The sequence below is a fragment of the Phalacrocorax carbo genome, chromosome Z (assembly GCF_963921805.1).
Source record: "Phalacrocorax carbo chromosome Z, bPhaCar2.1, whole genome shotgun sequence".
In the NCBI taxonomy this organism is placed as follows: Eukaryota; Metazoa; Chordata; class Aves; order Suliformes; family Phalacrocoracidae; genus Phalacrocorax; species Phalacrocorax carbo.
Window position 1 is genome coordinate 41,088,001 of NC_087548.1, and position 26,410 is coordinate 41,114,410.

General features: G+C 38.7%; 1 protein-coding gene across 3 annotated transcripts in view; it reads right to left on the minus strand.

The window, feature by feature from the left end:
* PRUNE2 (prune homolog 2 with BCH domain) overlaps positions 1–26,410 on the minus strand; it is a 144,840-nt gene that overhangs the window by 40,512 nt on the left and 77,918 nt on the right. For 2 of the 3 annotated variants that reach the window (XM_064438312.1, XM_064438311.1), the window contains exons 1-2: positions 15,888–22,302; positions 14,607–15,435 (exon numbers count right to left, since the gene is read on the minus strand). In XM_064438312.1, coding sequence (XP_064294382.1) covers positions 14,607–15,435; positions 15,888–22,233 — 7,175 coding nt within the window. In that variant the 5' untranslated portion in view covers positions 22,234–22,302. Of the gene's footprint in view, positions 1–14,606; positions 15,436–15,887; positions 22,396–23,788; positions 23,948–26,410 lie in introns of those variants that run through there. The other variant, XM_064438313.1, reaches the window with a different exon arrangement.

The following is a 26,410-nucleotide window of genomic DNA, read 5'->3' on the forward strand; positions in this document are numbered from 1 at the left end:
CACATGAAATAAAAAGGTACCTCAATACAGAACATGGGAAATTGGATTTAAGTCCCAAACCTAGAATGTCTTGTTGAAATGGGGTCTTAGGAATGCAAGCCAGGCTGATGCTGCCTCCAGCAGATCCCAGAGTCCCCAGAAGTCTCTTCCTAAAGGTGTTTCACCAGCAGGTCACAGGATGCTACAGGAAAGATAGCTCAACCCAATGAACAACTATTTAATACCTTATCTTGTCCTTTCTCCATCCCCATGCATTATTAACCATGCACCATTCAAACGCTGCTCTAGACACAGGACAATCAGACCTTTCTGGGGCTTTTCAAAGCTGCTAATCCCCTGAGTATTGGGCATTTCCAAACATTATTTAACATCCCTTGGACAATAGCTTCATGAGTTAAAGATAAGAAATTATTCACTGTTACAAAAGAGAAATGGAGAAATTAACTTGATTGTGAGATCCTGATATGTGATGTCTAATAACGTTTGGGGGTTTTCTGAATACATAGCGTTTTATAACATCTTCTATATGCCACTACTGATCCTTATAATTAGCTGGCACTGAAAGAGACTGGTATAGTCAGATGCCAGTGGCTTCCTTTTGGCATCCAGGAAAAGAAGAGTCAGACAGGGGTCAGAGGAGAAGGATGTGCATTTCAAGCAGCTGCTGACTCCTAGTGACCTGCCCTGCACCACATAACAACTTCATGCATGGATACGGACAGGACACAATTCCTTCGGGCAGTGTTATCTGACTGCACCCATGAAACAGCACTGTTCCCAACTATGTCTCTTACAGTGGAGTACAGAACCTGATAGGCATTTCCTAGAATTACCATTTTAATAATATTCTCTTAACTCAATATTTTTCATGCAAAAGCAGGTAGAGAGTAACAAATTTCAAGGTAGAAATAGCATGCCACTTGACATCTGTTGCTGTGCTTTGGCATTGCATTCAGGTACCACCACATGGTCTTGCCCTCAGAGCAGGGTCTCTCCTCTGTTATATGCCTAGCTCAATGCTGCTTGATCTTTATTGAGCCAGTGGAAAGTTACTGGAATTAATAATGCAAAGTTGGAGAGCCCGTGTGATGGGTGCTCCAACATTGATGGGTGCTCCTCCATCAATGTTGGAAGATCACAAGGTCTGGTAACAAGCTATGTAGGTTCAGTGCACTATTCGCATTTAGAAGGCTTGTTTAAACCTACCTGATCTCTCTGCTTGTAATAAATGTTGTTAATATTCTACAAATAACATCCAGAGGATCTGTTAATCAACAACCATTGTTGCACAAACACTATAAATGCACTGTAACAGGGTAATGCCAGCAGAGAAAATAGGAGTTAAATCGATTTAATGTAAAAGATCCTTAAGTACAATGTGAAAATACATGTTGTTTGAAACTTGTATTTCTAAAAATTTATTAAAATGCTACGTTTAATCACAGATCTGGGATCCACCTTCCATTTTCATTAAGCAATTAATTATTCCTTAAGAAAACTCAGTTTTAGTTTTCCTCACTTTAAAACCAGTTTTCCTTCCAGCATCTGTGGTCCACAGTGACCATTTTCCTACCATACTGTGCTGTCAAGACCATTCATCAGAATACCTGCAGCTCCAAATGATGTATTTGGCACTTGAACAGCACTTGAAAAAACAGCATGCACCTTATACTCAGTGCAGCCATCTGCACTTTCAGGAAGTATGCTAATGCTTTGAGAGTACATAACAGGGTAGAAGTAGCAGGATTAGAAGCAGGAAATCTTTAGGAAGTTTTACATTTTATGCCCTATTGAGATTCACCAGTGGAGTTACAAGAACTTCTCTCCAACTATTTTTACAGTCTACACCTTATCAAGCACATTTGCTTCCAGATAAAGACATGCTAAAATGCCTTGGACTACTCTTAACCATTAGTAATAACCACTCGTTCTGCAGCTGAGCTAACTTCTGAACTTCATTAGCTATTTCCTGTTTTCTATTTGGCCTTTCTGTAATACTGTCAACATTTTGTGTTGCTTAATGGATTTGTTTCCCTGCGTGTATGAATGTTGACATGTACAATGATGATGATACTTATTACCATACTGTACTAGCTGGAATCAAATGTTTTAACAAAGCATCTTACAACAAGTGAATTTTGTCTTGCTTGCATGATAAAGTGTGTTTAGGGATGATTTTCTGAGCTGCTAATCATAACAACTCACTTAACGTCAAGATGTACAGATTTGTATCACTTTTACTGATCGGTCATTAAAGCATTAGGATTTTTCTAGCACTCCTTTGGTTTCAAGTTCAGCCTTTGCACAATTTATAATACGCTGATAGACAGGAAAAGATACATGGCAACATTTTTTTAATACCATATGACTTCTGTCTTTTCCTCCCTTCATAAATCTTTTTCTCTGGTCCTATTTATGACTTCATTCCTTACCCTTTTCAAACAACTTCTCTTCCTTCAATGCCTTAAATCTTGTGAATTTGTTCATGGCAGTTCACTGTACTGCCCAATTTCCATCTTTTCCATGTTAATGTAACTATGATTTCACAACTTATGATGTTCAATATTCTTATAATTTAGATCCATAACTTAACCTACTGCAGCAAACCTACAAATAACTAACAGCTACATCTTCCCTATCTTGGCCATGACTGAGCTAGAGAAAAGGCTCTAAAAAGATGTTGATGTTAAATTTCAGCCTCTCTTAAAGCTGCAGTTCTCAGAGACATAATAGATAGCAGGGGAATGTAAGTGACAATGCAGAATGTGGAGCAGCAATTTTAACGGGCAGATTAAAATAGAAATACCCTACTGGGTGTAAATTGGTAACTAAAAAGTTCCCATCCATATTGGATGATTTGTAGCTTGGGAAAAATACAGGAAAAGCCCAACCATGAGCCAGAGGAGACACCTAATCAAGGCACATAAGCTGTACAGAAGCAGTAAAACTGGCACCAAACAAGGCAGTTTGCTGCAGCCTGCTAGCACTAGCAGGAGGTGTTCAAAGCAGGGAAGATTGTCAGACCCTGCAGTAGGCAGGTCTAAAAAGGCATGTGTAAAGGGAGACAAGAGATGCAGTCACCAGTTTTCTTCAGAAGCAGAAGTCTGTCACTGAGTTGGAAGGGCCGCAGAAGCAGTAGGAAGATAAAAACCAACCTAACTGTATGTGAGAGGATGATGTCAGACATAGCAAAAATACTGTGAAAAAGCAGAGCAACAATAAGTGCTAGACTGAAGAAGTGATGCTCAGGAACGAGGTGAGAAAACCAAGCTCCTCCTTCCCGCACACAGCACTCCTCACACATTATAGCCCGGGAAATACAAGGGCAAGGTGAGCTATACGCTCTGCTACTTCAGACAAGCAGGCAGAGGTGAATCCTGCTGGGCTGCTGTCCATCAGACAGCTCTTTAGTTTTGCTGCCAGTGTTTTCTGCTAAGGAGAGTGATCTTGTTCTTGCAGGACACAATCAGGTTTCATCCGGTAGCCTGAGATATGGAAGTCTAATCTGCTGCTATTTTTCACAGCTGCAATGGCTATAGAGAAGACTGCAGTCTACAGGATATGCTACGAACTAATTTGAAATATCTGAATTAGTTAATTAATAAAATCCCATAAAAGCTAAGCTATTTCCTTCAATGTCCAAAAGAAAACCAAGTAGATAAACTAAGAAATCTGTCAAACAATTGGATTGTCACTCCCATCCTCCCCTCTGCCTTGGTCTCATTTGCTGTGCAGTAGCACTGTATTTTTCTCAATATTTGTACAAGGTCTGATAGGAAGAGTCTCCAGTCCTGAGAACACTACAGTGATAAAAACAGCTTTATCAATATTCACAGGTGCTGACAAAATTGTATTCCTACCCATACATTATTTCTTGGTAAGTTTGAGAGCCACATCTTTTGCCTGAACACACTGTGGCTTAACAATTGATTTTTTTTTCCTCTGCCTTTTTTTACAGATATATTACAAGCTGTTAAATCACATTGCTGTCATGTTACTGCTGAATATTATGGAGATGAAACCCCAACAGGCTGCTTGTAAAAGGATCCAAGTTTTTAAAGTAGTGAACTTATGCAAAAGATAGAGTTGTCTCTAACTACAGAGATTTTCTATAATATTGTCCACATTTATGCAGGACTAAAAAACAGCCAGAAAGGAATAAAAAGGCTATTTTGGACCGTCATACTCCCCCACCCCACAAGAGATAGCAGAGGAGAGTATGGGTGAGAGTAGTGGGACAAACACAGCAGCCTTGGAAAAAAAATGTTTTGGCAGGGTAAGGATTGGTATGTATCGTTCCCCTCCCCTCTCCCCCCACAGTTGCCTTAATGCCTCCTGACAGTGCTGCTACAGCTGTGTGCATCCTCCCTTTCTTAACACAGCTCTGCTTCCCAAGAGAAATAATAAAGATAAACCCAGAAGTCACATCTCTGCCTGCCCCCACTTACTTAGAACGATTCTGGCTAAGTGCACCTACCAAGCCTGCATACACTTCCTTTCAGTGTTGCTTTAAGTAGCTAATATTTAAACGTTCTATACATTTTCAATGCCTCCTGTACATCACTATCATTTTTTTTGCTTACCACACTTAAAACTGCCGAATATTTTCATTCTTTCATCACACACAGAAAAGTAAACAACTGAATGGAGCTGAAACAAGGTCCTATAATTAAATTTAAACAAAAATACTGACTGTACAAACCAACTTTTGCAGTAATTTTTCAGTCCTCTTACCACTGAGATTATTGCTGCATCCTTGATCAGTTAACCTTCAAAGATTCTATATCCTGTTCACTGCAACACTGTAGGAGGACATTGCAAAAAATTCAAAAATCATATGCTTCAGTTGCTTTTTTTTGTCATCAAAAACCTGAAAACAATACCGTTGTCAAGTGGTTTACAATGAGAGCTATCACAGACAATCACTATGCCAGTAATTAAGCAGTCTTAAAATCAAGTTATCTGCTGAAAATGCCCAAAGTTCATTCTTTTTGTTCCCACTATATCCTCAGAGCTAGGCAAGCAAGCTGAAAATAATCTAATATGCTAGGTGACTGTGCAGTGAAGTTTTGTTTCCTATTTACAAATACCATGCCTGTGCCCAGACGAAAGAAATCCCGTTGAACTGGTGTAAGCTTCTCTCATACAGAGCTGCAACAGAATTAAAACGCAGCTGCCTGATTTTCAGTAATGAAGTCCTGGGTGCTTTGCATCATGCTGACAAACATTTTCCCTTTTTCTGTCTAAAGTAACTGTAACAATACAGCCATTAATCAGAAAACCTTCTGCCTATCAGCCTTTCAGAGCAAAGAGACACTTACCTTCCAAGACTTGAGGAGGCCTTTTTATTGGGAAAATAATAAAGATGCTTTACTGCTGCACTTCAGCATCCCTCTTTCTGTAGCAGTTTACGAGGAATACAGATCCTCCACCATTTTCTTGTCACGTGGGTAGTGGTACTGCTAAATAAGGGTGATCACCTGCCTTCAGATAGCCGGCTGTGTGAACCAGCAGCTACCAGGCTTTGGTTAAAGGAGCACTTAAATGAATGCAGAGCTGTGCTTCAGCCGTGAAAATTATAGGGTTTTTTTTAACATTCCCTGTGGAGCTTTGTCAGAGCATCACCAAACTTTGATACAACGACTCAGCTGGCAGCAGTGAAAAGCTCCCCACTGTCTCATTTCAGAGCCGAATCAAAAGCTTGTGATGAGGCTGCATGACAAAAGTTCTTATGGATTCAACCCGTCTCAGCCCTCATTTCTGTTTGCATTGTTGGTTATAGAGCACATGCATATTCAAACACGGTTTACATAATTTGTTAGGTTTGCAATTCAGCTATGGGAATGCAGATGCAAATTAAAAAAAACCAAACAAACACCTCAACCAACCACCAGTTCAGAAGGCAGGGTGAATTCTAGAAATACAAACTGTAAAAGCATGATATAGCAATGCTCATGGCCTGTGCTCTTGACTGTGTTTATTAGCGCTGTGCTCGAAGGAAGGGCATTTCTCCCCATGCAGTGCAGTCCCATAGGATGCTTTTCCAAAGCCTGTTGGCGATAGGGTCCCTAGAAACTCTGGGTTTCTTCCCAAACGCAAAACAGCTTGCAATTCCCTTGCAATTCCGTGGGGCTACAACAGCAAGCCAACAGGGCCTAGCACAGCCTAACCTTCAGCTCGTTTCTCCCTTCACACAGCACAACTCCTCCTTGAATATGAGTTACATGAGAACTGGAGATGTTTTTACATGAAATTGCTAGGCCATAAGCAGTCAAAAACAAACAAAACCCTAAATCCATTTTCCTTAGTCAGTACAGCTCCACGCACACCTACAGCACAGTGTAAAACTTCAGTGCCTCCCATCTTGCTCTTCATGGTATTGGTAATCCTACAGGGAAAGTTCTCATCATCTGCTAGAGATCTCCTGAGGAATCAGTCTCCAGCTGCTATTTTAAAGAACAGACCAACACCACCAAGTATTTAAAAAAGTTTTAAAAATCATCACCAATATGAAAACACATTTCTAGCTAGCTCTACATAAAATTTCCAACAATGGGGATATTTTTTAGCATTTTTTTCAGCTGGACAATCTTTAATTCATTTGAAATTAAAAGTCCAGACACCCGGAAGCTGCATTCAGGAAACAGAGCTATAAACTGTTTATGTACAATAGAAGTCATTAATAGCATGATTATGATGAAGCTATGAAATTAGTAACGTGGCAGAAGCTATGGCCTTGATCCTCCGTGCTCAGAAAGACAAGAACATTTCCGAGATTTTAGGACACTGCTGGGACCCACTAAGCTCACTGGGGCTCACTCTCAAAGTCAGGTCTGTGTCAACAGGGTTAAGTTTCAAAGCTCATTAATGCTTTAGGCTGAAATCTCATGTCATAGATCACATTGATTGGAATAAAATATATAGTGAATTAGCTCAGAAAACTGTGGGGTTTTGAACAGAGGGGAGGTTTTCATGTGACCACTAAACTGTACTAATGTAGTTCAGGTCTTCTTCCTTTAGAAGCCCCCTCTATCAGCCCCATCTCACAATTCAGGTAAAATTTCAGGACCACAAATGAATACCAGTAAGTAGAGTTTTTTCCCTTCTAAACTTGTTTTTGAGTCACTTAAGTGTTGTTCTCCTCTTGTTAAAAGGTTTTTGTAAAGTACTTGGTATTTGGCATATAAATATTAATGCTGTTTTTACAAAAAAAAAGGATCATCACCATATTGGCTGCTGCTATTGTTTAACAGCTGGCTCTGCAATGGGAAACTGGGTTTTTAGTTTTAATTAATTTTCTTCCTCCAGATGGTGATGGGAAGTACTGTATCACCCCAAAATTGATAACAAAAAAGACGGTTGTCATGAATTCATAGGCCAAATCAAGTAGAGGGAAAGAAATGGTGTTACTAAAGCCCATGCATGAACACATATGCTGTTACTTCCATCAATAAAAAAGGTTAGCAATGAGATTCACTGACATTAAAATAGATTATTACAAAATAAAAAAAAAAAATCATGAATTTACAGCTGTGTTGTGGAAACTTCCCTGCTCTGAATCTATCCCAAGGATCCTTCTATTTTCACAGAAGCAACACATTCACAAAGATTAATATAAAATATGGAGCTGCTAATACTTTAATACTTAATGTATATTCCTACAATAATTATAATGGTATGACATATAATAATGTAAAATACATTAATTATATAGTTTCCCATCCTACATTCAGATGAACACTGAAATCTCAAGCTCTGAGCCAGCAGTCTGTAAGAGTTCTTGCAGACACCAGTCTAAACATTTTTTCAGTTTCAATTTGCCTTTTTACTTTTGTTGCAAGGCATTAACTTTCATTTACACGCACTTCCGTACAAGCAGCCTTCTCAATTGTTGCTCCTTTCCTTACATGTTTGTTTCTAACCTTTAAAGCATGCTCCTTCTGTTTAGTCAATTGTCACACTTTGTGCTGCCAAGTGGGAGACCTGAGTTCAATTCCCATTTCAAGTCCATAATCTTCTAGTTCAGCAGGAGCTAGAAGCACCACTAAAGCAGCATGTGTGATCCCCAGCATGCCTGGAATTGCTTTCCAACAAATCTGGCCAAATAATAAACAATCTTGACAGGACTGAAAAATGACAGCCCCATGGGTATGCAAGGAAAAAAGGAAACACAGGCATCCAAAGGGAAGTAAAGGTTTCTTTGCAGAATGGGGCCTCTTTAAACACAACAGATTTTCAATCTTTTAGTCTTCCTATATATAGCAGCCTGCTTTGTCCATTAAAACAAGAAGCAAACCTGGGCTCCCTAATTCATTGCCTTATTCTAGTTTTGGGGTGATAGAACAGATTTTTTGAGAAAATACTGGGTGAAACCTTTGGTCCACAGGAGTCAATGAGAATTTCTTCACTAGTTCCATTCTGTCAGTATTTCAGTTCAATACTGGACATTGATATTTGACTCAAATCATTAATGGCTTTGAGATATATGATGTGCATTTGGCTAAACCACAGAGATAACAGAGTAGTCTCCAAACTCTTATTCATCTTGAAATAGTCACAGATTTTTCTGTCATTATATTTAATTATCTTTATTCACTGTCAACCACAGGCAATGTGACGAAAACAGGCTTCTCTATTAAAAATTTACTGCATTGCTCACAGTATTGGGCAATTTTAATAGCCGATGGTACAGAAATGATCACAGAGATATTTTGGACTACAGGCAGTGAAAGAACTATGTTTTCCAAAAAGTAACTACACAAGTGAGAAGAAAAGAATGATTCCTGCTTCTTTGAGAACATGTCATCAGAAAGACAAATTAAGCACTCTTGTGGAAGCCTTATTCTAGTGGGTTAACTAAATCTTGGCAGTTCGAAATTGTCTTCTGATCATTTTGGCCACCAGTTTTCCAAGCTCTTCCCCAAAGCTTCCATACACCAGTGTCCTTACCTCTACTGCTCTCACTGCTTTCTATTCCTCAAGTGAATACACCATTTCATAGTATTTCCCTCAGCTCTTTCTAACTTTTCCTCCTAAAGATGAGGATAATCCTTCCCTACAGCAAAGGTAAGAATGATATGGTATACACAACCACTAACACACTCTGAGGAGTCGGCTGGTAGGTAAAAATTAGCATAGTCATCTGCAGCGTTCTCCCTCTGCCTCCTGACCAGTGCGTCACCACAGAGCATCATACAGCCCTGTAAGACTGGACAGTTTCTATGAGGAAGACAAAGACCTCCAGTCTTCATAAATTTTACTGCTGGCACACTTGCAGCCACAGCAGCAGCAGCCAAGTGTGTTATACTGCCTACCCAACATTTGTGCAGTGCTTTACAAATTCTTCCTTTTTAAATGTAGTCACTCTCGGCTGTTCACATATGGAAAGCCATATAAGAAGCTATTTTCTTTCTGGAAAGAATGACATTAATAATGTGCTATCAAATCTTCTTGTACTGTTTTATGAGGCCAAAGGAACCTTTAGGGTTTATTATTTCTGGTGTTTGTATATTAGTAAGACAGGTTTATACCATTTCTTCAGTGTTTAAATGCTAGCAAGCATCCTCATACTTTTCTTCTCTTCCTGCTGCTGCTTTTTCTTGCAGAAGAAAAACAGGACAGGAGGGAATAACTTTACCACCAGTCACAGACTTTCTTAAAACCCACTTGAACGGCCTGGAGAGTTGTTATGCTTGACATTGGGATGAAGGGGGCAGTGACCAGCAGACATCAAGATTTTAATCCACTTATTCAGCCTCATTTTTGTTTACACTTTCTCTTTCAAAACTTTAATTCCCTCTTCTACAAAACAGTCAAACTTCTTAGACAAAGTGACAGACACTTTCTGGATGAAAGCACAAAATAATGCAAACTGCATCCTTTACTGACCCTTATTCCACTATTAAAGCAACCTACTTCAGCACAGTATGCAAGCATGAACTCCAGTTTTTTCTAAACAGGGACATGTGTACAAATTGTCAATTCAGAAAGGGGCTTAGAGGCCGTTACTGAGTAAATGCCTCCATGAACTTTGGACTACCTATTCAGTTGTCCACTAGCTGGGATGTCCTCATCACCTGATTGAATACAAATGGTAAATTACTTTATCCTTCAGAGGTACTGTACTTGTGTCATACATACATATAGGAAGGCAAAGTACATACTTAAAAATAAGGAACCTAATTTCTATACTCTGCAAATGGGCGTATGAAAAAGCAACCAGCAGGCCACAAGGAAAGCTTCCTTGCAGGAAACAAATGCTGCCCTAGAGAAAGCTCCAGATTCCGAAGCCACTTCTAAAAGGACTACCACAGAATGGGGGGGGGGGGGCGGTGTTAAAGTTCAGAATACAAACTTAATTGCATAAAGCAAAAATATTTGACAAAACAAAAAAATTGAGCAAAGAACGTAATCCATGCTCAAGGCACACCTATCCAGCCAGACCTTCACATAAAGGGGGCTTAATTTTCTGATATGAAACAGATTTTATTAAGCATAAGATAGGAAAAAGCCTATTCAGTCAAGGCAAGAGTCACATTTAGTGAAGCATCCAAGAAACTTTCCTGAGTCAAAATCATGGCATTTTACAAGTATAAGAATTCAGGCAGAAGGACACTTCTGCTATGAATATCAGTTAGGTAGACTTTAGTTCAGGTCTGCCAAAGCCTACTTCAAAGATGCAAATCTTTGGCAGACTCAGAGCCTGATGACTAACACCATGAGGCTATCCAGAAACTCTGTTGCAAAAATAACAAGAGAAAAGCCTTAGTTTCTTCTTGCATGTGATGACATCAGTGTTTCTGTGCTAACCTCCCATAGGCTGGCAGTTCTATTGTAGTGAACTGTTCTAAAGTTTGGCAGCCAAGAAGGGCAGTCAGTTTCAGACTTACAAGGTGCACAGTGAGGTATGCATTAAGAAGGAACTTGTGTTTTTAAAACCGTCAACAAAATGCATTAGAAAGCGTTTCTAAATACATACTTCCTCCATGTCAGCTGTTGTTTCTACAGTTGTTTATGTAAGAGGTTTAATGAAATTGACATATAATCTAGAAATAATTATTCCCATATGTGTTTTATCCTTTTTACCACAATAATTTTTGTGTGCTGCTTTGGTTTCAAAGGAATCAAGGCCTGCATGGTCACGCTGTGGGTATGCATAGGGATATCTGCATATAGCTCTGCTAGCCCCTAAAAAGTCTGAAGCCATTATACACCGGCCAAAGATGTAAGTTTATTACAAGTTTATTGATCAGCTACCAAGCACAGGGGAAACTGATGAGAAAACAGAACCATAAAAGAGATCTCTGCTAGTTATTAATTCCTCATATCAGGGCAATATTTTTAATAATATTAATGGTGGGAAAAACCTCCCATTAGATTTCACACCTTATCATCAAAAAATTCTAACAACAAAACCCCAAAGAAAGAAGATTTTACTGGTTCCATGCTTCCACAAATAATTGTTAATATGGACGCTGAATAACTTACTTGCTTTTCTTTACTTCTGTGGCTTCAGCATCACTAGTATTAAGGACAGAAATAGCCACTGCTCTCCACCAAAAAGGCATTTGGTATTAAACAACTTCTGAATCAGATATGAAAAAAGCCTATAGTGGTAGCTATACCACTATAGTTCTATACCAAGAACTACTGTATCCTTTCCTTGCAGGATGCACCATATTCCATTATGCATTTAAGTTTTCACTGAAAACACTCTTACATTAACATGGTCCGCTTCTGGACTTTAATGTGAGAATCAGTCTAAGAGAATATACTAAGCTCTAAGAATAAAGAATGCACTATGTCTGAAACACCAGTGCAAACTACTATTGTGTACGAGATTTAAGTTTTTTACTTTGGAGACTTACAGACATTTCTAAAGAACAGCAGAGTTCTTCTCAAAGTGGATGTAAATATTCATAGCATTAAGATGTTAAAAACCCTTATAAAACCATGGCCATAGGAATGGATTTTTCTAGATGCCAGTTAAGTTCAAAAATCAGATTTTTTATTGAGGTTTCTAACAAAGAATCTTACTGATTCAAAGTTCTCTGAACTCCATTGTACTTGTTTATAAAAATCAATTAAAATCAGATACCCAGACCAGATTTGCTTTCCTCTCCAAGGACATCATGGGCACGTAAGCATGGCATATCAAACCCTGAGATGTGGACCGCGTGTGACTTAAGCGTGGTCAGCATCTGGCTGCTTTTATTTTTAAATGCTTTATGAGAGAGAGAGGAGTTGACAGCTGATTTGTTCATGTCAGATCTGCAAGCCTGCAACTCTCTAAAAAACCCTTCCTTTTTCCTGTCCCATTCACCATTTATTGTGAGTAGAGGTGGTAAGCATTTTTTGATTTAAAGATTTTCACTAGAAATCACTGCTTTGTCAAAAAACAGCTTTATTTGTTGAAAGTAGTTGGTTTGGATGAACTCCCAGTGAAACCTGACAGAGATAATGGAGGAAGATGACTTCCAACTTGTGGACTACTCCTAACAAGCAAACCACCTCAAAGTCAAAGGGCATCTAGTTTTCCTAGATCCACAAATCCCAAGTCCCGCCTCCACACACTAACATGGACTCAAAACAACTGCTTGGGGATTTTGCTTTGCTTCTTAGAAAATTTCAAAATTTCTACTTTTCCTTCTAGAATGAAAGTTTGAAGCTTGGAGAATTGGGTGCAACAGAAATGTCGTGCCAACCAGCTCCACTTTTGATAGTTTCAAGGTCAAGCACTCAGCATTTGGTTTACTTCAGACCGTACAGAACTGGGGAATACTCATCATCTGCTAATCTTTCTGAGGATTCACCTCTTTCTTGAGGGCAGTAAATGCTAACCTGCAGGAATAAAAGCTGTCACTGCCCTACAGAAACAGAGCCCCCCTCATCACATATTCTTCTCAGTGCTGTCTATTTAGACTGAAGCAATTTCAGCCAGGAGCATTGTGTGAGGGCAAAGCATGCTCTGTATACTACTCAAAATCTTGGCTGGCAAGAAAACCTGAAGTCCTATATAGGTGCTTAAGTTTAAGCTTGAAAGTAACATCATTATATTTCAGAGTTTCTGAGACTGGGGTTGCTATTAAGGATGAAGCCAACACTTACTGTATATTAAAAATAGCTCAGCAATAACACTGTCTGATCTTGTGGTAAACATACACTCTTTGAAAAATGTGTGAAAATATTTAGAGGAAAGGTATTTTAACAAGTCTGGGGGAAGATAAATCACAGCTATTGAACTATTCATTCCTTGAAATCTTAAGAAAATGTGAACTGTTTGTGATGGGAGGAATTAGCAAAAAGCTGTGCTTTTCTATCACAGATTATTTGTACATGCTATTATCAGGGTTATACTGTCATACATAGGTATGCCACCTTCAATGGAAAAAAGCCTACTGCTAAAACTTCAAAACTGTTAGTGAAAATTTCAAAAAATAAAGCCTAAAATAAATTGCAAGCTAATTAAAACCTGATAGTAGAAGTTGTGAATGCATTGTGTATTCTACAGTGAACTGACAACCGCTTGGGAAAAATTTGAAAAGAAGTAAAAAATCAGTCTTGCATTTCACACAAACAATATGTTTCCACATGTTTCATACCACATAAGTTCTTTTGCATAGGTGCAGTTTAAAAGTAATAACAAGTACAAAGCAGTTATTCCCCCTAGTTTTATTTGTACTTGGAATTTTTTTACTGCTCACAAGAATTTCAATGATAAACACAATGCTAGGTTCCTCTTTGTAAAACTTCAGCATGTCAGTTGCAGATGGCCAGAAGAAATGAGGTCAGACTTCCACAGTTGCATCTCTGGGGCTACCCTAGGAGTCCATTGTAGCAGTTTCAACCTCCTGTTTGCAAAGATAAGGAGTCAACAGAAGCACTCTCTTCAATACACTACAGTAAATAGAGTTAAGAGGGTCAATCTCTCTTTGCATCTAGTGACACAGCAGAGAGACAGCAGGCAGCAGTAATGCTGTCAGCACAAAGGCTGCAATTCCACCCAAAGGCAGATGCAAAATACACGTGAACTGCCTCAATTGCCAGCCCAGTCCAAAAAGACAGAAATGCTGCTCTGAGCAGACTACAGCTTGGAAATAACCACAAGGACCACAATTTTCCATCATCCTTCTCTTTCCACTACAAGCAGCACCTTTTTCTGACCCTGGGTCTCGACTCCCTCCTATCTTCCTTCCCAGCAGTTTTGCATGAGACATAAATAGTGCTTCACTTAGATCTCTCCACAATCTCATCACTGGCATTGCATCTGGACTCGCAACATCATCAGTATCGGGTTTCCCCTGCATTCCCTGGCCACATATGTTTCAGATTTAAAGGTAGATTATGAAATCTATGGGATTTCACAGAAGGAAGACAGAATTATTCCTGCAGGTAAGCAGCCTTACAAGCTTCCTGCATTGCAAAACATACCTAATTTGACTCATAACAAGCAACCAAGAACCAAGAATCTCTTTTTACAAAGGGAGGGATACAGTGATTTAAATCATGTAAATATAGTCTTGCCATCTGTTCATAACATCATACACTTCAACAACATTGATAACAAGTGAACAGAAGACTATTGAAACAGGTTGGTTTTGCCTTACCCTGATTTTCGACTCAGTTCTCTTTCACTGTTGAGAAGCGCTGTTTCCTCCTTCATTTCATGTTCTATTGCTACATTATTTCCAAGTCTCTGTTGACTACGTGTTTCCCATGCCCCATCACTGACAGCCACCTGCAACACATGTGTTCCTGCAATGCCTGATCTCTCATCCTCAGTAATCAGGCTGTCCGAAGGAGAACAGCCCTCATGTTCAAAAGATTTCTGAAGGAGACTCTCTACTTGAAATTCTGCCTGAGTATCAAGAATTGATTCCTGTGCTATCACAGCTGCCAGTTCTTCGCCAGCATGTCCAGACCCTGATTTTGGCATCTCTGGCTCAAGAGAAATTTCTTCAGGTGATACATCACTGACTTCATTTTGGTCTAGTATAACCCAGCCCTCATCTTGCCCACAGCTTTCCTGTGATCTCGTTTCATCATCCAGGTTTTGAGGCATGGAAGAACTCTTCTCTTCTAAGTGAACAGAGTCCCATTCAGTCCCACAAACAGAGTGATATTCCCTTTCACTTGTAATGGAGACTGGCTGAAATGTATCTAAGGTGCCTGGTGAAAAGCCTTCATGAGATTCTGTTTGTTCAGCTACATTAGCTTCTTGAAATGCAAAATCAATTTCATTTCTTTCAAGGGTATCCTTCGTTGAAGGTGTATTTTCTTCCTCAGTAACAAGGATGTAGTCCATCTCCAGTGAAGTTGGATCTCGGTGCCCCTGCATCCTCACATCTTCCTTACCCTCCGTACTTTTCAGTTCAGGGCTCTCAGAGGAATTTCTTGTCTTACTCTCCCTACGAAGTAGGGAGCCAGTGCCAGCTTCTAAAAAAACAGGCAAACAGAAACTCCTTTTAGTTTTTTAATTACTTTTTCAGTCACCATGATATCTTTAAGTCAGTACAGTGAGACAAAGCTCTTCTCAGTTTGCTTTGCTCTGTTAATGTGTACTTGAATTTTATAACATCATAATCATCATTATAGCTGTTAAAGATTATACATTAACACTGCAACCATTCTTAAAGGGAGAAATGATTCAGTGTCGCATACGCTAGGCCTTGTACAAACAACAAAAATAACATTCCTACTTCAATGTTTAAAGCTTTAGATCTGTCTAGAAGGGTGATGCTAGAGGTCTTCCCAAAGTACAGTTTTGTACATCAGGGAGACCACAAACTTCAAACTTCACTCAAAGCCTCATCATACAGCAGTAATACTCCAGACATTTCCTTCTTTCTTTGTCCTACGGACTTGCTCTGGAAAGCAGATTTTCTTACCATCAGGTGATCTTTTATCTCCACCTGGCGGTGAGTCAAGATGAGTTGTTTCTGCTTCAGATTTTCCTACTGAAATCTCAGAAGCTCCTAGAGTTACTTTGGACTTGGAGAGCAAAGGTACTGATGTGCGATTTTCCTGAAGGCACTCTTTAATGCTGCTGTCTTTGGTCATTAGGATGCCTTCTGCACTTTCTGAAGGACTTGACAGTGGTAAAGGTTTTTCCAAAGAAACACTGTCACAAAATGACTGCTGTAACAAGAGCTCATCCTTTGCACACTCTTTGCTGCCAGAGGGTTCAGCATCGAAAGATACATAGGATGGTGGAGTACATGCCACTGGTGATTGGTCACTGGACATTTCCTTAAACACAGGAACATAATTTTCAATTGCATCTTCAGATTCTTTCACTACGTCATCAGCCAGCTGATTATTTGAATCAGGCAGAAAGGATTTGGGAAAGAATATCTGTTTATCCTTTGATTCCCCTTCTGCTGCTTCACTGCCTGCTACTGCCAGTATGTTCATTCCACCACATGTGCTTGTCAGGACATTAGTCACTGATGCGTTCCTGATGTTATCTTCTACCTCTGTCTCAGGTTCATCCACACATTCTTCTGACATGTCTAGCTCATCACCAGTTATCGCTGTATGTTCAATATCAGAATACTTTCTGACTTCAGCCATGGCACTAATTTCTGTCAAACTTTGTTCTGCCCTATCAGGTAGAGTGAAATCCATGGGAGCCAAATGCATTTGGGAGGTCACTATTTGAGCTGTATCAGTTGGCGTTCCTTGATGGCTTGTAGGAGTAAAACTTTCATCGAATGTGTCTTTCAAGATGTATGAGGATGTCAGTGTTAAAACGTCATTGTTGATTTCAGCCGACTCAACTGGGTCAGTAAAAAGTTTATTTTCTAGACCATATTCTTCCAAAACTGCAAATTCAGGAGGCTCACAAGTATTAGACGAGATTAGCTGATAGGATTCATTGGTCCTTCCCTGATCATAGTCCTGGGGCCTAACACTTTTAGAGAGTGTCTCTACCTTCTGCATTACTGACTGACACTTTGAAACAATATCTGCCTCTTTATTCATATTTGACCATGTATGAACTGGCTGACTATCTTTATCTTCACGCTCCACCACGATCTGAGAAGACAGGATAGAGGCATGCTTAGCTTCATACTCCTGGCACACATCAGGACTGCTTGATGCCTCTGAACTATTGTCTTGGTCACAGTGACTTAATATATCAGGATTTTCACTATCTGATCTCAAAGCAACAGTCTGCTCAGCATTAGTCCACAGGTCAGGTTCCACTGAAGACAGCTGGTCACTTTCTTGTGTGTTATCCTGTAAGATATCTGGCATAAGTGCAGTTCGGGGAACTAATATACTCCACCCTGGACTTGACTTCTCTGTCATTCCAAAAGATAAGTCTTCTACTGTGAAAGCACCTGGCATTGAGTTGTGCACTTCCGATCTTTCACAGGTGTCCTGCTGTTGCTCTTGAAGAATGAGACTTACCTTTCCCTCATTGTCTTCTGGTAGATCCAGTACAGTTATTTCCTGAACTGATGTCTTTGGCATACGTGGTTCCTCATCAGAAGAAGGTTTCTGTGGAGCCAGTTGATTTTCTTCATCTGTAGGAAAAAACTGCTCTTCCAAGCCCCTTTCTTCTTTATCCAGTATGAAAGGATCAAATTGTTTGAACCGTAAAGTGTCTTGATTTATTTTACTATCGGGAATATTAATGGGATGTACTTGCCTTTCATTTTCTTTTTCATCACAGTACAGCGGGGAAGGCTGATTTCCATCATAACCTGCATTAGTGAAATCTGCATCTGTTAGTTTTTCATCTTGTGAAGGTGATCCCCAGGGGTCCTCCTTACTGTTTGTTAACTGGTTTGATGCAGAGTGACTTGAAACAGAATACTGATCTTCCACTTGTTTTTCTTCACAAGAGTCTGAATTCCACCATTCTGAACTGTCATCTGGAAAACTGAATGTTCCTACTGTGGGTTTTGGATCAGTTCTTACATCAGCTTCCAATGATATACTCTGCATATCCACAGCTTTTGAAGAATACTCTTCTTTGTCACCAACAGCAAAAGTTGGTGTAGTATCTTCATTCATTTGATAACAATATGAGTCTTCTCCGCTGCCTGCTTTTTCACTGAAAATACTCACTTGAGCTTTTTTCTGAAGCGTTTCCCGGTGACCTAAATATTCAGAAGTTTCATTGTGCTCCATTATAGCCAAGTCCTCCTGCAATACTTTCCTAGCTTTAATTGTTTCAGGGTTTTCACTGAAGATGCAGACCTGGACCTCCTCTCCCACCTTAGTTTTTGCATCTAAATTGTCTTCATTTGCTTCAGGACTTGTTGTATTGGATTGAGCATAATCCTCTCCAATTTCAGATGCTTTGTGCTGTTTGTTTTCATATGTAGAATCTTCATTAATCACTTCTGGATATGCCTCTGAATTCTCTGAATTCTCTGAATCCTCATTTATGTCAGGACTTGATAAAGAAGATACAGTATCATCATCTACATGTGCATTCCAGAAATCTAAGCTTTTAGGAACTTTGTTCTGTTCAGCACTTGTTTCAAGTCCTTCTTCACATTCATTCCCAAATTCATTCCTTTTACAAGCACCTTCAAAATTTTCATTATTTGTAATATCCCACATAGCCCTACTTTTGTGATGACTGGCAACTGGAAGGTCTCCCCACACATTCACAGATGCATCACTTAAATCAGGACTTGTTCCGCTTGAGTGTGTATAATCATTTATTGAATCACTCCATACTTTATCTTTTTCCAAATAACTTTTGATCTGTATATCCTTTGAAAGACTACTTGCAGTGTTTGCCATTTCAAGGACTTCACTTGCCTCAGGACTTGTTCCAGGAGACTGAACATCTTCACATGGCTGTGAATTCCAAGCAGTTTGGGGAAAACTATCATTAAGCATTACATATGACTCTCTGCAAAGATTATTAGCAGGTTCTGAAAGTTCAGAGTATTCATTTCTCCCAGAACCTATTTCATGTGAAAATGAATTTTCCACCACAGGCATATCTGTAATATCGGGAACACTGACATATCCAGAAGAAGGACTCTTTTTAAACTCATCTATGAAAGACATTTCATGAGTGATGTTCAGTTCTGAGCTATTTTTGAAAGATACTAACTCAGAACTACAAATGCCTGGAGGGTTAGGAACCACTTCATGTATGCCCTCTTTCACTTCTCCCAACTCTTCTTGTGGTTCTTTCATCAAAGGAATTGATCTGGCTAGGTTACACCAAGTCTTTGCAGAGTCATTCCAGATGCCTGAGCTTCCGGGCATTTTAGAAGAATTATTTTCAGGATTATCGCTACCCTTATCAGAACTTTCAGAGATACTTTCCATCTCAGAGCTTGTTGTATCCTCAGTCACTGTAGTCTCCTTTTCAGCTTTCTCATAAAGCAGCTGTGATGTTTCACTGTAATTGTAATTTTGTGGTCTGGAGTCATCAAAAGATTCATAATTTCTGCCTTCCTCAGAAGCACTTGAAGAAGATTCTACATTATTCTGTGACAAGACTTTCCTCTCTTCCTGACTAACTGGATCACTTTGGTTATAAAACGACTGATTCTCTGTGACTAACACTTCTAAACTAACACTACTCCTCATTTTTTCTGGGGATCTGGGAACTTCTGTTATTGACCTGTTTTCTTCTGAATCCGCATTACATGTAGATTCACTGTCCTCTTGCACTGTTTTATTACAAATGTCACTAATCATTTGCTGTCCGCTTGTCTCACCTGTTCTCTTATATCCCTCTTTTGCTTCTTGAGAAATTACAATGGCCTTGTCCCAGCCTTCCTTACAAACCTGCTCACTCTGTAAACTCCATGAGTTCATCTGCTGCACTGAATCCTGACTATCCAGCTTTTCACCAACATCAACAGTGTTTTGTGCTGCCTCCTTACTAGGTATCTCAATCCCTAAGTCACATATTTTCAGATCCAATCCATTCCCAGTGTCTGAAGTTGGCGTAGATATGTCTGTGTCTTCTACAGGAACACTGCTCACTGTTTCTACATTTTCAGCTGCAGTCTGTCTAGTATTTAATTTGTCCTGTGGTGGTGATGACAAGTCATTCACTGTTTGATTGCATATTGGTGTTACTCTTCTGTTTTCAGATACAGAGAAATTATTTTCACTGGTATGCATCTCAGTTGAAAAACATTGTTTAGCTATTTGTTTATTAAGTAAAGGTTTAGCAGAGACAGAAAGAGTAGTAATTTCAGAATTTCCTTCTTGTAACTGAGTGACATTATTTAGGGGACTATTCCAGATGTCTATGTTTCCAGTGCTTGAAAAAGGCATGTTTCTAGGAGATAATGGTTCTTCATTTGCATTCTCAAGAACTCGTCGCTCAGCCAAATTTGGGTTTATCATTTTTTCAATAACTGTTTCTTTGTCAAAATCTTTGTCCTCATTTTGTCTTTCATCTTCCACATATGTAGGTGATATATATGAATCAGATGTTGAATAATTGGTGTCTGGTGGAGAAACAACTAAATCTTCACCTATGTTTGATGAACTAAGATCTGAGTGTTTATACAAGAAGGTATCCTCCCATGGCACCACTACTTCTGTTCCTTCTTTTGTGATGTTTTTATCATACATATCCCAGGTCTCTATATTTTCAAATTGTTTTGGTCTACGTTTAGGGTCACCAAATACAGCTTTTTCCTCTGTTTGAAGCTTGGAATTGTTTTTTGTATTGTTGAAAACAGAATTTGTATTTTCAGATTTTCCATATTCTTCTACTGAATAATATCTTTCTTTATCCCAGACTTCTGGAGATACCTGTATAGGTGGCTTTTCAGTCTTGTTGTCCACTGTGATTTCTGAAGAATGTGATAAACTAGTTTTTGATATGGCCCATTCCTCAGGAATATTCACTGATTTTTCTTCTTTATGCAATTTGGGCATGTTCCATACATTTTCTGAGGATATAGCAATATTTCCTCCATCAAACTCAGCCCAGACTTCGTAAGAGTCTCCAGCTCGCTGACTACCTTTCCCTTCACCACTGCACCATACATCTGACATTATAAGTTTTGGTTCACTGACTTTCCATGGGTCAGTAAAACTCTCTGGTTCTTGCTTTGCTTCCTCTAAAGAAGCAGTTTGCAAATGTGAATGTTCACTGTTTTTCTCTTGATTCTCATGGTTCCAATTATCTTGTTTAAACTGATTATTCCACAGACCTGCTCTCATGTACTCCATTTGCTTTGGCTGTTTTTGGAGGAATACAGAATCCGAGGCTCTTCTATCAATATGTTCTCGTAGCAAGGGACTTTCTTTACAATCTTTCCATAAGACAGGGCTCTGAAATACAGATTCCTGCTCAGTTGAACTCCATGTATCAGCATTTCTGGATTCTAGGTCAAAGCCATCCCACCAGCTCCCATATCGAACCCGAGACTGAGAATAATTTGGGCCATCTATTTCATTGATTTTTTTTATGACATCTTGTGGGAAAAATAAAGGCTGCCCATTATCTAATGGTGAAGTTTCTACAAGACTGTTCATAGGAGTTGGTGGAATTCTTGAATCCGCAGATTTCAACATTTCTGGTGAAGAAGAATCACCTTCAACTAAATTGATCAAACTTGACGTTTTCTCACACATTTCTCCTGGATTCTCATCAAATTCAGCTAAATTGTCTTCCTCATTTGTTGTCATAAGTAAGTCAGTTGAATAATTTGCTGTATCATTTTCTAGCAGGTTTGCCTCATCAAGTTCTTTCTGCACAGTGAGTAGTTGTCCTTCTGATGAATCACTATTAAGGAAATAGTCATCTGCTGGGGAACAATCAACAGAACGTGAAGATGACTCAGATGGAGCTGTAACCACAGGTGCTAGATCAAAACTGAAAAGATCAAAGTTATCACTATTGTCTCTAGACTGAGGTTTTTGTTCTTCGGCTATTGCTCCTTCAGGAATAGGGCTATAGGAATCAAAGCCAGGCAAAAGACTGTGATGGGAAGCAGCACCTTCTGCAACAGGGCTATCATCACTAAGGAAAACAGAACTCTCCTTGGAAGACCGGCTGCTTCTAATGGTAGCCAATCCACTGTCTGGACTCACAAGGTCTACATTAACATCAACATGGGCCTGCATAGATCCATTTAGATCTTGAGGATTTTCTATAAAATTGGCAGAACTGGTCTGTGGTTCTACATCAGAACCATATAACTCCATAATACCAGAAGATCCTTGTGAAAGTGGAGCACTTCCAGCTACAGCTTCAGTGGAGGAAGTTCTACTATTTGATACCATTTCTGGTTGTCTTCTATTTATAACTTCCTTAACTAGAAGAAAAATTTGATCACAGGTCACCAAAGAATTTTCTTGATGATAAATAAGAATTTGGTCACATCCACATTCTAGAGGATCCAGCTCCAAACAAGGATTCTGACATTCTTCTAATTCACAGCAGATCTGTTGAAAAATAGGATGTTTCAAAAGCCATTGCAATCATGGGCATAAGGGTACTTATTAACTACTTCACCATGTCATACAGCCATATCTGTCTATTCCTATTAATCTATTTCTTGGCCATTTTGATCCCCTAAATAGATGGAGTATTAAAGGACAAGATCAGTACAAAATATGTATTATATAATGCATCAGAATATTTACTTTAAATTATACTTTCAAGTTCACTTTTCATTAGTAAAGGAAAATCCAAATAAATGTTTACATGTTGCCTGAAGAAATCTAAATAAAATAAATAAAATATGTAAGGGTACATAAGAAAACTATTTCTAGAATAGGATAATTAGATTCATAAAACAAATACATTTATACTGATCTTGAAAGTAACAGAGTTGTTTAGGTACCTGTCCCTAAAATCAGAAGTTTTTAAGACTGAGAAAAAGGTTCAAAAAGTTGCCACTGAGATGTTTTCTTCCACTTCCTTCCATTGAGGGAATTGGGGTTGTTCAGTCTGGAGAAGAGAAGGCTGAGGGGAGACCTTATCACTCTCTACAACTACCTGAAAGGAGGTTGTAGCGAGTTGGGGGTTGGACTCTTCTCCCTAGTAACAAGCGATAGGATGAGAGGAAACAGCCTCAAAGAGCGCCAGGGGAAGTTTAGGTTGGACATTAGGAAAAACTTCTTCACCAAAAGGGTTGTCAGGCATTGGAACAGGCTGCCCAGGGATGTGGTGGAGTCTCCATCATAGAGGTATTTAAAAGAAGGGTAGATGTGGTGCTTGAGAATATGGTTTAGTGGTGGACTTGGCAGTGATAGGTTAGCGGTTGGACTCGATGATCTTAAGGGTAATTTCCAACCTTAATGATTCTATGATTCGGGGACAAATATAGTAAAAAAAAAAAGGACAGCACCTGGCTTTGGATAAATGAACATCCTTGCAGTAATTTGGCTTCATTTCAGAGCTTAAATTCTTTAGCAATAACATACACATAGATGATTTCTGGTCATTACCATTTACAATGTGTTTGCTCAGCCCTCACTGCCAAAAACTCATTTGTGTAGATCACAATACAAAACCAAGTCAAAACTAGCAAAAAAATTTTTAAAAAGTTCATTCCGTTTTAGCTAAATTGAAAAATCTTACCTCTTCCTGGGTTTCTTATAATTGTAAACTTTTTTTCTACTAGGCTGGCCCGAAACTATCATAAATATCACAATCTTTCATTTTTGCATCATATAAATAATGCAGCCATTTCAAATAGCTCCTCAGATGCCAGCGAACAGTTGCTACTCTTTGGCCCCACTTCATAATTCAAGACTTTGGTATATATTAATGTAAAAAAAAACATTTCTTTTCAGGGAAGACATTATTTGATTCTTTTTTCCAGGTACTTACTTGATTGCCTAGCTCTAAGTTTTCCGAGTATACTGCTATTTGTCGTTTTGTTTGCTTCTCATCTGACAAACAGCTGGCGAAAATGACAAGTACATCAAACCCATATTTATCTGTGAATGCTTTCAGATCACCAACAAGACTCCTGTGTAACACGCAGTCCTGAAATGTGGTAAGAAATTAAAAGAAATGTCAACATCTTTTCTTTGAAAATATTTTCCTTCTGAAAATAGCCAGAAACATTAATAATCGTGTGTTTCTGTAACTGGCAAGAGAATTCTGTTCCATTTGTCAAAACACCTATGTGCTTAGAAAAACATCAAGAACTGGTCTCACAACACAGTAATGGAGTTTTATTTCTGAAGAGTGCTAAAATACTAAATGTAGGTTTTGCCCTCTTGAAAGTACTGCTGAAACAGAATTCTTACTTGTTCTTTCTATTTGCTTTTGCAGTGTTGCTTAAAAGTATTGGGCTACTGCTATTTCTTGAATAAAAATCATTTTTTATTAGAAAAATAAAAATATTTTATTAAATCTGTCATGTCAATATTTCATTTAAAATAATAGATGTTACAAGAATAGTATTGAGGTGCAAAATCAGGCACTCAAAAGGAACTTGTATGTGTTAACTTCATTTTGGAGCCCTTTATATATATGTAGATAGATATCCACTACGATGTTGCATGATTGTATACAAATTTATCACTGATTATAAAAATCTTTTCCATTCCTTTATTGCTGCTCTTTGAATTCCGTGCAGGTCTTCAAAACAATAACCCCCAAACAAGGACAGAGTGAGCCAAACTAGTTTAAAAATCTCTTTGTGTCAAAAAAATGCTTATTTTCACACCTCGAAACAAATACACTGGAGGTAAACACTGCATTTGCCATTCCTGTTCTCATTTATACTTGGACTAGCCTAATGTTGAATTATCTAGATTTTGCAACACAAATCATACATCCCTCTTTTTTACCTGGGAACATAATGCACAAAGCATAAATGTCTTTCTTCAGTCCTCAGATAACTGCCAGTGAACAAAGTCTTAGAAATGTTATTTTCTCCTTTATGTTTTTGCTATTTGTATTTGAGTTAATTTTTTTGTAATCTTCTAGCTAATAGTTCTTCTGATGCTGCCAAGCTACACTGTCCCTGAACAAACAGCAGTTCATCATCAATACAACACAACAGTATATGCAGATTGGTGTGTTATTCCCCTGCATCTGTCTCCTACCTGATAAATTACTGTTTTGGTTACATATGTACAAATACTATTTATTAATCTACTCAAATGTGTCCACAAAATGCATCTCCCTCCCTGTAAATGAAACTTAAAACAAAAAAAATCCTGATTGCCAAATGCTTTGGAAGTAGATTCTTTTCCAAGATTAGAGATGAAGTTCCACTTGGATGTTCGCATAGCACCTGAAAACAAGTTTTAGGTGAAATTAACGCAGATTAATGCACAAATTCAGTTAGCTGTCAGTTTACTGGTGGACATTCAGATATGAAATTTGAGTAGGGGGTTATGGTGAAGAATTATGGTGAATAAGGTTTGAGCATCCAAACTAATAACATTTTTCTGAAGACCTAAGTATTGAGTATATTAGAAAAAGTACCAAAATGTGTTTAAGTACAGAATAGGTACTTCAGTTATCCCATTGCTAACTGCAGTTAGAATAATTAAAATCTATTTTAATAAAAAAATTTGAATTAGACCAGATTCAAAACCATCTGCAAACCCCCGATAACACCTTATCTCAATTACCCACTTACAGCCAATTCAAGAAGATTGGGAAGTCATAGGGAAGGACATGGACCAAGCAAGGATCAAGTCTGCAAGGTGTTTTATGGCTGTACATAAAGTAAATAATTGATCACTCTAAAAAATGTCCAGCCTTCAAGCCTCATGATATTTTATCTTCTATATTGCTTGTATCAGCTGAACATGCAAGGAATTAGAAATTTACTATTAAAATCACATGAGTGCGCTGGAAGCCTCATGAGAGTGACTTTGACTGTGATAATACCCACCATCATCTCAGCCTGTATTTGGCACTCAAAAAGTGGTAGGTTGGGGAGTACCAAAAATCCTGCTTTCTGCAGTATTTTGAGGGAGGAACCTCTTAACCTGCCTACATGGCAAGGAAAAACGCCTGTCACAACCATGGCCAACTGGAGAGTCAATATGTACATGCAGGCTGGTCAGAGGTATATTACTAGAGTTTAAAGACAAGGACCACTAGACCATCATAGAACAAGATTATGAATAGAAGAAGATACAACTTTCACATGTTAACAGCTATTTGTTGCTGGGAATAGCTACCACAGCAAGGCTGTGGCACCAAATGCCATACAGTGAAAGGTCAGTTCTACCAGTCAGAGCAGGAGCTAAAGATGTAAATGGCCATGGTAAAACCCCTGAAAGTACTAAAATCTGAATTTTCCTCCTACCCGGTTTTTTGTCAGCTTATGTCATATGATCAAGAGCAACGTTGAGGAATTGATACAGCAGCAGGTGATCCAGTAGTCTGTCGCTGTAAGTGGGGAAGTTGCCAAGTATGTATCCCTGGTGGAACAATTGGAAAAGCTTCACATTGGGCTACATTAATATAAACAATAACAGA